This window comes from Drosophila innubila, chromosome X, assembly GCF_004354385.1.
Source record: "Drosophila innubila isolate TH190305 chromosome X, UK_Dinn_1.0, whole genome shotgun sequence".
Classification (NCBI taxonomy): Eukaryota; Metazoa; Arthropoda; class Insecta; order Diptera; family Drosophilidae; genus Drosophila; species Drosophila innubila.
Genome location: NC_047626.1, coordinates 8,020,015 through 8,031,643, shown reverse-complemented (window position 1 = coordinate 8,031,643; position 11,629 = coordinate 8,020,015). Strand labels below are relative to the sequence as shown.

General features: G+C 33.9%; 1 protein-coding gene across 1 annotated transcript; it reads right to left on the bottom strand.

The window, feature by feature from the left end:
• Positions 1-7,133: 7,133 nt before the first annotated feature.
• On the bottom strand, positions 7,134-7,878 carry LOC117793302 (clumping factor A). The gene is made up of 2 exons (XM_034633589.1): positions 7,764-7,878; positions 7,134-7,642 (listed from the first exon to the last, which is right to left on the bottom strand). Exons 1-2 carry the CDS (start codon positions 7,876-7,878, stop codon positions 7,203-7,205), a joined length of 555 nt encoding a protein of 184 aa, XP_034489480.1. The 3' UTR covers positions 7,134-7,202.
• Between the last annotated feature and the right edge of the window lie 3,751 nt (positions 7,879-11,629).

Here is an 11,629-nt window from a genome sequence, read left to right as displayed (position 1 = left end):
TCGTTTCTATCACATTTCTCTCTCTCTCTCTCTCTCTCTCTTAATCTCTACACTGAAAAAAAAGGCCAACTTCAAAAATCAAGAACATTCATGTTAGATATTTTTTTTCTTAAAGTAAGACCATATAAATAATACAATTAAAAAAAACATTTATCAAATTGCAGTATAAAATGTATGTAAATCAAATTTTGTTTTTTTTTTGGATACATTTTATTTATATTTTGAGTACGCTACATGCTATCTAAAGCATTTTCAGTGCAATTTCAAGAATTTACAGAGCAGGTAAGCTACAGATTTTTAAACATGGCAGGGTTCGAACCCAGTTATTTTTCAAACTGTAGTTCTAGTTATGTGATAGGTCTTCGACTCTAACATCTGAGCCACGGGACCACAACTAAATCAAAATTAAAACAACAATAAAAAATTAAAAATTTTTAAATCATTTCTATTTTTTTGATATTTTGACTTTTATTTTAAGAACACTTATTCTTATTATAAAAACATTTATTCTTAAAATAAGAACTTGGTCTTATTTCAAATGTTCTTAACTCGACGCACTTTTTAAACCAAAATTCTTAGTTTTGCGACCAAAATCTTGATTTTAGAACAATTTTTTTTTTCAGTGTGTGCTCATTCAAATTTTCAATATGTTGTGTGTGTGTGTGTGTGTGTGTGTGTCGTTGGTCGTTATCACGCATTTCCTGCCATTTGCATCAGCATCGACAACTTCAACTGCAAAGCATCTATTGCCTCCTCCTACTTCTGCTTCTACTTCTGCTTCTACTTTTGCTTCTGCTTCTGCTTCTTGCAACTGCTACGTGTGGCATGGCAACCGACTTGACCAATTTGCCGTTTTGCGGTCATATCGGATGTTGAGCGAATTATGGCCAGAAAATGCCAGACATGGACGTGGCATCCTCTGGCCTGCCGTTGGCATCGAATGCAACCGTTAAGCTCAACCTATCAACCGATCTTCCCCTGCGGACCAACAGCAGAAATGCCAGCAGAAATGGCAGCAGAAACAGAGACTACAGAATCAGCAGGTAAAGAGTAAGGTGCAGATGTGGGGCGAGGGTTGTTGTTGTAGTTGTAGTTATATTAAAACACAAATGTTAACCAAATGAGACTGAATACACTGGAACAGCTCCTGTTAGTGCTTAAAACACCTGCAAAAGTGACAGAAAATTAAAAAAAAAAAATAATAAAAAAAAAACAGAAAATTCATCCAAGACCCTTGTTCGTAAAGTAGACCTACATATATTATTCAAATATTTTAAGTATGAATACAACAATATAAAATCTACGATTTTTTTTAGACATCTCTAGAAACAAGAATATTTTTCATATTAAGGTGCCTAAAACACCTGCAAAAATGACAAAAATTGACAAAAAAAAAAAAAAAAAAAAAACAGAAATTCATCCAAGATCCTTGCTCGTATGTATAGTTGACCTACATATATTATTCAAATATTTTAAGTATGAATAAAACAATATAAAATCTACGAGTTTTATTTTAGATGTCTTTAGAAACAAGAATATTTTTCATATTAAAGTGCCTAAAGCACCTGCAAAAGTGACAGGAAATTGAAAAAAAAAAAAAAAAAAAAACAGAGCTTGTTTGTATAGTAGACCTACATATATTATTCAAATATTTTAAGTATGAATAAAACAATATAAAATCTACGAGTTTTTTTTTTTTTAAATATTTCTAGAAACAAGAATATTTTTCATATTAAGGTTTAATTTTTAACCGATCGTTCGTGAGACAGCTATATAATATAACAGTACGATTTTTGAAAATTTTCTTAAATAACAGTACGATTTTTGAAAAATTTTTTAAGAGACTATATTAATATAAAATACGCAATCTAAGAGATTTGTTAAGATATCTTAATAAATAAGATAGTTTATCATACAAAAGGTACATTTTTGTCAAATTGTTCCTAAGGCAACTATATATGATAGTTCTCTGATCTGGCCTATTTTTTAGTGCCTTAAACATTTCTTAACACAATTTTTATGCCCTCTGCAAGGTTATAATTGCGATTTCCAAATTTTAACAAATAAGAAATTTGCAGTCGTGTCAAGAATATTCAAATTGAATTTTCAACTCGTATAGTCTACAAATTACTGCATATATTAAAACTTGAAACAGTCACAGCTTCTGTTGTATTTAAATGAACTTAATGCAATTAAGTGGAACAATTTATGAAAGGAAAAGGGAAGCTTTACTATTGTCTTGAAGATTGTATTTTTATTCTTTCTGTGTAAGTTGTTACCACGTTAATTGTCTCCTTTGTATGGGTAATGGGTACTTGACATTGGGACAAGAGATCTTCTTTTAGTATCCATAAAATGTTTGTTTCCATAGAAAAAGTATTTCTCTAGCTGTAACCCAGCTTAACTCTGATTATATTCGCCATATTCTCAAAAGTGTTTCAATTGGATTTTAAAATAAACTCCGACTATGCGCCATAAATTAAAAATACCAATTGAGGAGTTTTTGGGAAAATGTCAGACTAGCAGATAACTATTATTTTGGCAACTGTCAGACAATAATTAAATGGTGTCAACTCTGGCAATTGAACGCCTTTGGGGAGAAATCGAACCCGAGGGCTACTCACTCATACAATATGTATCTGCCCTCACTCTCGCTTTCTGTCTCTTTCTTTCTCTGCCTGTCTCTGTCATTGTCTCAGTGTGACCAACAATATTGTTTTTAACTGTTAGCTTCACTGATTGCTAATAAATTGAAAACCATTTGGGGACACACAAACACACACACAAACACACACGTGTCTGTCTGAAAAATATACAGTTGCGTATATGCAAAAATGCCAAAAAGGTAAACAGTGAATAAAATCAAAATAAAAACTCATTTATCAACATGCACGTTCTCACGCACACACACAGATGTACTTATACACTGAGTACCAAATTCATTCGTACACTCAAAATTTTCAGAATTTAATTTCGTTGAATTTGAAATTCAAAATTTGTTGAAACAAGTTAAGCAACAATTTTTGTGCGATATTTTGCGCTAATTTTCTGATTTTCATTATAATATTAAGTGTGTATGTGAAAAAATAAATATTAATTATTAACAAATAAAATACAAATTATTAAAATTAAAATGCGGTAAATTTGAGTCTTAAAAATGTTTGAAATAAGTGTAGGAACATTTTTTATTATAGTAATTGATTATTATATTAATTGTGTTCATAAAAAAAATATATTCATTTTTTCAACATGATTAAGGAATGTTTGAAATAACTGTGCGAATAATTTTTTGTGCTATTTTTTAAGCTTATTTTCTGATACTCTACCAATGTATATTAAATGTGTAATTTATTTCAAAAATAAGTTTTCCCTAATTACTTAAAGTTACTATGAGAAGTGTGTGTGTACGAATAATTATTTGGCTGACTGTGTATATTGGCTGATTCATCTGCAGTTGGATTTGCAACAGAGTTTTGGGTGTCCACACATCGATACGATACGAAATGAACAAATCTGAGGAAAAGGTCACAAAAGCAGGTTAAGCTGCCTTTTTAAATAATACGCACAACACATTAATACACACACACATACACACAACAGCACTCAGGCACACACACACAAACAAACAAACAAATGGAGACATAGAATGCAGGTGTATGTGTGATTTGCGCATTTGCCGGGCCACGTGCTGACGCTGCCATCGTTGGCCAGCGACTGACGAATGGCAACGACGACGACGACTACGACGACGAGCATAACAACGAAGCTCAACGAGCAGCGAGCAGCGAGCAACGAAGCTGAAGTTGCGACGAATGCAACGCGTGCAAATCGGTTGCGTTTAACGAACGAACTTCGGCTGCGTTCATGGCTTTGACTTCGGTTGCGCTATTTGAATCGGTTATGCTGTCGGCAGACGAAGCTCTGAACGCAGACGATGTGAAGCGATGCGATGTCACGACTGCGCTGCGTATTCGGCTGCTGCTGCGGCTCAGCTGCGACAGACGCCAGCAGCAGCGACAGCGACAGCAGCAGCGGCAGCGACAGCAATGTTGTCCGTAATCCGTTCGCTGGATTTTTTGAATTAGTTGCGTGTGGTAGCTTGTTGACATCAGTACCGGGTACCGGATGCGGATGCAAAACACGTGCGCATACTTACAACATTCTCGACGCGACGACAACATAAACACAACGACAACGACAACAGCAGCAGCAGCAGCAGCAACATCAATAGTAGCAACCTCAGTAACAACAGCAACATCAACTAGCAATTCAAACAGTTTATACGCATTCAATAATAACAAGTTGACGTACTTTTATTTCTCAATTTTCTCACATATTTTTAATTGTTTTAACATTTACATTTATTGCCTCTAAATGTGGCAACAAATGTACACTTTTTGGTAATACAAAAAGTGGACTTAAAGCTAAGCAAACTATGCTGTATTTCCAATACAAAGCTTATGCGCTTTTAACTTAATTTTTACACCATTTTTTGTATTGGTAAAAAAAGAAAATCTAGAAAATTTCAAGACAACAAATTTAAACTTTTAAATAATTAAAACAAATGTGTAAATTACACAATTTTAACAAATCATTAAAAAAAAATTAAAAAAAAAAGCTTGTAGAAGCGCAAAAAATTTTAATTAAAAATTAAATGTAAAAAATGAGTGTCGAAAAACAATTTTAAAACGTAGAAAAATGTACATAAATTTGGTAGTGAAACAGCAAATTACTTGGCAATTTTAAAAAGCGTCTAAAATTCCACATTTTGTTTGTTAATAATTACAAAGTTGTTGAGCATTTATTTGCGCAGAAAAGTATGCTATAATTTTTTTTTAAACGTGGGATTCCCCGTTCAATGGCAGCTGTTGTTGTTGTGGTTGGTGCTGTTGTTATTGTTACGCTTCTTTCAAAACCTTTTTTTTTTTTTTTTTTTCGTGTCAGGTGCCACGTGCTTCTGTCTCTGTGTGTGTGTGTGTGTGAGCGTGATTGAGTGTGTGTGCTTTGAAGTGATTGTTGCCGGCTGATTGAGCACTTTGTTGTTGCTGCTGTTGTTGCTGCTGCTGCTGCTGCTGCTGTTGCGGCCACAAGCGCGGCAACAATTGTAGCCTCTGCTCGCTGTTAACTTTTGTGGCTCAAAGTACCGTCAGCCGTTTAGCTTGTTTTGTGGTCGCTTTGACGCGGTTGTTGGCCAATTTGAGCTGGCCAACAACACAACACGCTGTGAAACACACACCGCCGCAACCACCACCACCCCCAACCCCGTGAACATGCAACTCGTGAACTGTGCAAATTGCATCAATATAAAATTCACCATTTTTTGTCTAATTTTGTGTCTGCTATTTTGTGTTGTATTTTTTTCAATCATTTTTTTTTAATAGTTCAACATCAAATTTAAAAAAATATAGATGTATAAAAAGCATAACAACAAAAGCGAAATCAAATGAAAACAACAACAAATGCGAAAGCGATAGCAAATGAAAGAAAAACAAAAGAAACGCAGTGAAAAATACCATATAATTAATTATTAAAATCGGATATAGAATATGTATGTGTAAATGACAGCTAAAGAAACAGATTTCAAATTCAACATTGCCGTCGCGTCGCCTGTTGCAACATCAGCAGCAGCAGCAGCAGCAGCAGCAACATTGACGTGCAACCTTCGTCAGTTGCAAGTATTCAAATTCAATGTGCACACAGGTGAGTTGAATTGGCAACCGGAAATGTTAACACTGTGTGTGGCAAATCCACAGGCATTTCATGCCCATGCCACATCCAAGCGGCAAGCGGCAAGTGGCAAGTGGCAAGTGATGCGGGATCGAGTAGCCCTCGAGGCAAAGATACTCAAGTTCAGTGCTCAACTCAACTCAGCTCAACCTTGAGTACTTCAACTTCAACTCCAACTTTAAGCGAACCTTACTCAACTCTCTCTCTCTCTCTCTCTCTGTCTCTCTCTAGCTCTATCTATCTCTCTTTCTAATCCCCCTGGAATTCTTAACAAAACGATTCTATGTCCAATTAAAATGTTAAATACCTTCATTGAATCGCTCTTTAAGCATTTGACTCACTTTCTTACAACTTCAAATATAATTTTAATTTTATTTCTTTTTTTAAGTTCATAATTTTTATTTAATATTAATTTTACATTTTGATTCTTTACAAAATTTTTATTCTTAGTAATTTTTTCTTTGCCGACTGAATTTAGTGGAGCATAAATAAATAAATAAAATTGAACTTGATCTGCGTTTTTTTAAATATTCAAAAAACTAAGCAACTCTTTGGTTAAGAGTAGTAATGTAACAATTTATCGAAAAATCTACAACTCGCTTTTTAACGATCAATCGAGTAAATTGAATCGGTTTTCATGAAAAATCGACAACTCTGCATCAAAATTGCATCGCCGCCATTTTTGTTCAGTATTCTCCTTTCTCTCGATGCTTTACAAAAACTTTAAGCCGTCATAACTTTGTCAAACCTGATCCGATTTCCTTGCGGAATATCAATTTTATCATTATTTGGTCTCTAATTTAATTCTGCATTAAATTTGGAAAATTTTAATTTTTTCCCATCATTGTTGATTTTTTAACTCTCAACTCATTTCTTTATTTTCGATTTTAAACTCGATTCACAGTTTGGATTAACGGATATAATCCGGTTACAGCTTGGATTTTACCTTGAAGGATATTTCTGATATATTATCTTTTTGATTAATAAATAAGATATTTAGATATGAGTACATACAATAAACAGTGCTATTCAACTAAATAATTTTGGGTGATTACCATTAAAAAGAAGATAATATTGTGTGGCTTGGAGTTTTTTCACTGGAAAATTATATGGAAAGCCCCCTGGGGAAAATTGAAATATAGTTAAGTAATTAATAAGTCACTGATGTTTATTTACGTATTAATTGTTGAAATTATAAAAGCACAAATTAATAACTAAAAAAGATGGGAAAATTATTCAGCGTTTTCTACTGAATATTTATCGTTAAAATATTTATAACACAGTATAAAATTATCGTTAATCAAAGAGTCGATAAAATTAGTTCAGACTGAGTGCCTTAAGGGTAAAAGTAGAGGGTTCTCTAGGACTCTGTCTGAAGTCAGAAGATTCAACAACTGTGTTATGAGTACATTTGATAGATGTATTTATGGGCTTACAAGCATTACAAGTTTACACTGACGAAATCGAGTTATGGATTAATCCATTAGTTTCTTTGGCTCCAAATCGTGAGATTTATTCGATGAGTGTTCCGAGAGAAGGATTATTGACTCACTGGCCAAAAGGGTTGCTCCCTGTTGCTTAATCTGAATTAGTTTCTGCTCCTTTAACTTTTGCTGATCACGATCAAATTCCTCATCATCCTCGCTGCACATGAGCAAGGCATAATTATGTTTCATCTCAAGATTATCATCATCATCATTGTCATTATCATTATCATCATCATTGCTGTCCGTTTCCGTGTCTGTGTCTGTGTCGTGTTCGCAGCAGAGAATCTCATGGGCCAAAAGAGCAATGGATTCATCACTGGAATTATCCAGCTCAGTGTCCACATCGGAGTCACAACTTAATGGACTATATTTATATTCCACATCCTCGACATCGGCGAGAGTTCGACAAGCATCCGAATCGCTAAAAACTGTGATAGTTTTACTTTTAATAAAATTAGAAATTATGGTTTTATAATATTAAAATAAATAATATTTTTAATTTTAAATATTGCTAATATTATTTTTTTTTTTAGCTATTTTTTAACTCACACTCGCTGCCATCGCTTTCGCTGCTCAGCTCACTGCTGGTTGTTGTTGTTGCTGTTGTCCTTGCCTCCTCCATGTGGCATGAGGCAACTCTTTTTGTGGCATTGTCCAATGCCATCTCAAAACTGAGCTCCTTTTCCTTTTTCCAAATCGACGTAAGGCATTTACGAATATTCGAATTATTTGCCTATGCATCCTATGTCTCCAATTTTAACTATCCAGGCACGTAATCTATACAAATACACACACACACACACAAATAGGGTGGCAACCCTGAGCCTTGGGGGGAATTAAATTTTATGGCAACTGCATTCGCATTGGACTTAAAGAGAGGCGTCAACCCAGAATACGATGCCACAAAACATGCGGCAATTGGCAGCTACCACAAGCAGCCACCTCTGACCTCTGACCTCTTCCCGTTAACCCTCCCTTGACGCTTTGACCCCTAGACTACCCCCTTTCCCCCTACCCCACCACCCCTTTCTACACTACTCACAGCCCGAGACGAGCAACAACTGCAGTCACACAGTTACATTTGAAATAACGAGTATATTTCTTTAGTGGTGCGAAAGTGCAACAAATAAAACTTAAAACTTTTTGAAAAGAGTCTGCTCGACTTGGAGTTACCCGGTAATAGGGCTTCAAAAGGCTTGATTATACGACAGAAATTTCTTGAGAAATTTCTAATCTTCAGCTCTCTTCCTTTATTTTGGTGCTACTGCCTCGTCTCTTTGGATCTCTCATTACTTTCTAGATACACAAGAGCATTTTTTGAATACAAATAAAAATTGAAAGCAGAGAGAACTTTCAAGGAAAGCCAAGTGCCAGAAATATATATAAAAATTGAGGTGTTTTACTAATCTCTTACAGCACCAAAGCAACCCTGAAAACGAGCAAGCATTGTTATGAGATTTGACAAAATGTTATATTTAATAAACTAAATTCAGTTATTCTTTATATTGACTAAAAAAGGCATAAAATACATTTTTAATGATTTTATTATTTATAGCCAATATTCCTAAACCTAATAATGTTGGTAAAACTCTAAGTTAAAACTGGGACTTCATAATTTTGTTTGGAAAAAAAAAAACGAAATCTCTGACATTTAAGGAACACCGACTTTTCGAACAGTTGCTCTCAAAAGCAATTCCCCGAAAAAAATCTAGAGATTTCTGGAACACACCTGGTATCTTCTATTTTATGCCTTCCAAAGAAAGTTGTTCCTTTTTTTTCCTTGGTAAAGCACTACATGAAGAAATACATCTATATATATAAAGCACTTTGTCCTGACTCACTCACTGAATAATCATTGCACAACCCAAAGCATAAAACCTAGTATATTTACATATTTTCCGTACTATACAATAATTTATTTATATAATTTAATGATAAAATTGATATATATTTTTTCTATGCTTTCTTAAAAAGCTTAAGATTATTAAACGCTGGAAGAATTGTAATCCAGTTTTCCGATTGATAAAGTAATTTTATACAAGTAAACGAAAAGTTTTTATAATGGTTTAAGAAAGTAGTTAAATAAGATATATATCTTTTCTTTAATAAAGTAATACTACATAAGATAGCGAATTATTCAGTTTCCATCTTCCAAAAGTAAAGTAATATTAAGATTATTAGGATTATTTGATATTAAAAAAATTAAAATGCGCTTTTGTGAATTGTATTTAAATATAAAATTTAATTTGTTGTATACAATGTGTTTAAATTAAGCAATTAAAACCAAATACCGCCTGCTGTGCACAATCTACAGGGTATTTGCAGCAACTGAGTCCAGCTTCGTTTATCATAAGCAACTCTGCAACTTATCATTCTCATCTGGTCTGTTTTGAGCCACGCTTTTTCCTTTATTCTCTTCACTTTACTTTCTTTATTTTTCGCCATTTTCTTCGTTTTGTTGTTGTTGTTGTTGTTGTGGAAAACCAGTAGAAAGAGTAGGGAAGAAAATGACCATGTGTCCCGCCTTGTTGCACCACAATTTCATTTTGGTGGCGCCACAAAACCCGTTTAGTATTTCGGCATTTTTGGGGGCATTTCTCCCAATGCTGGCAACTTCCGGTTTTTTTGTTGGGTCTCGTTGCAGTTGCAGTCGCAGTCGCAGCACTTGCCACACATTGGGGCAAGCTGAGTTCCATTGTGTCGCATAACCTTTGAGCTGCCCAGTTCACTCTCTGCCACATCCTGCAGCTGAGCTGTAACTAGACCCTGACCTCGTTAACCCCCCTCCCCCTTACCCCCCTTACCTTTTTTCTTTTACATACATATACAACACATTCACACACACACACACACACACACACACATACATACACATAATAATCCTTTTCTCTTTCTCTAATTACACAGCAAATTTACTACAAACGAGCAATAAAAATCATTGAAGCAAAATCTCTGCGCTAACCACGTAACCAGTTCCCATCCCCCTCCTCCACTTGCTCAACCAGCTATCCGTACTCAACACTCTCCCCTCCCCTCCCCCCCTTAGTATTCCCCCTTCCCTTCTCCCTACTTCCCACATTTAAATGCAAATGCTTTTTTCTCACGCACACAAAAAACATTAACAACAATGACAATAAATGAAACATTAACGCTAAGCGATTCCCCTCTCACCCCCGTCAATGTTATGCTGTGGCATTCTTTATTCCCCCTCCCCTGCCACCCTCCTTCCCTCTGCCCCATCCAACGCATCCCTTGACACAGACTCTGTCGAAGTTGACGTTGACGTTGACGCTGACGTTGACGCTGACGTCGACTGTGACAGCGTCGCGCCATTCAATGAAATAACATTTAAACAATTATAAAAAATGGCATAAAAAACGTGGAAAAAAAAGATGTTTAAAAAACTAACAACAGTGTAACGAAAATTGAATACCCTCTCCAATTATTAAATATTATAAAAATTGAACGTCAACTAAGAACAGTTGAACAAAATTAGTTACAAAATATTTGTAATTTCACCAAAAAGATAAACAAAAGAAATTTAAAAACTAGATAATTCATTTTTCTACTTTAAGTAATTCAATAAAATTACAAAAAAAATCAAAATGTTTTTTCTTTATTTAAGCTTTGGATGCATTTTAAAAAGGTCTTAAAAATAAAGATTTTTCTCTACAAAATGTTTGTTTTCTCTTAGTTTAAAGTTTGTTTAAATTTGTTAATTTAGAATCTGACGCTATAATTTTAGTTAATTTTCTTGTCGACTGATTTTAGTTGACGTTAAATAAATAAATATGTTTGTTATGAGTTACACATTTTGTCAAAAACTGATAAAACCCTCAAGATGGGCATTTAAAACATACAAAAGATACTGCTAGCCAATCGAGATTTCAAAAATACACTGAGCTAAAAGAAAAGTAACTTAAATGTTATTCTATACAAAAGAGTTCCAAGGTTTTATTTATAAAACTTGATGTACAACAAAAAATTTCTTAACTTTGCGTCTTAAAATTGAGTCTTTTGACAAAATTTCAAATTAATAAGAAAATAAGTTAATTTATTTACAGTGTAAAGCTGCCTATTTAGTAATCAATTCATTACACATATAATAAGGAATATTTGCCTTAACAGATTTCTCTATCTTTATAAACAGATTTCTGTTTATTATTCTTCATCTAATCATTATCTAATCTGTACCTTTCTAACCCGATATTATATTTTTCTCAAGTTATCTCTATTTATTCCTTATGCTTTATATAAACATATTATCCTGAGTTTTTGACAATAACTTTTTGTACATCTTCATTTGTTAAATAATTATCTTTATAATATATTTTAAGTGTCTTTATAGATTAAAAACCACTCCCTAATCTATTTTTAAATCTTCATTTTCATTATTCCTTTATTGTTGTCAAAGC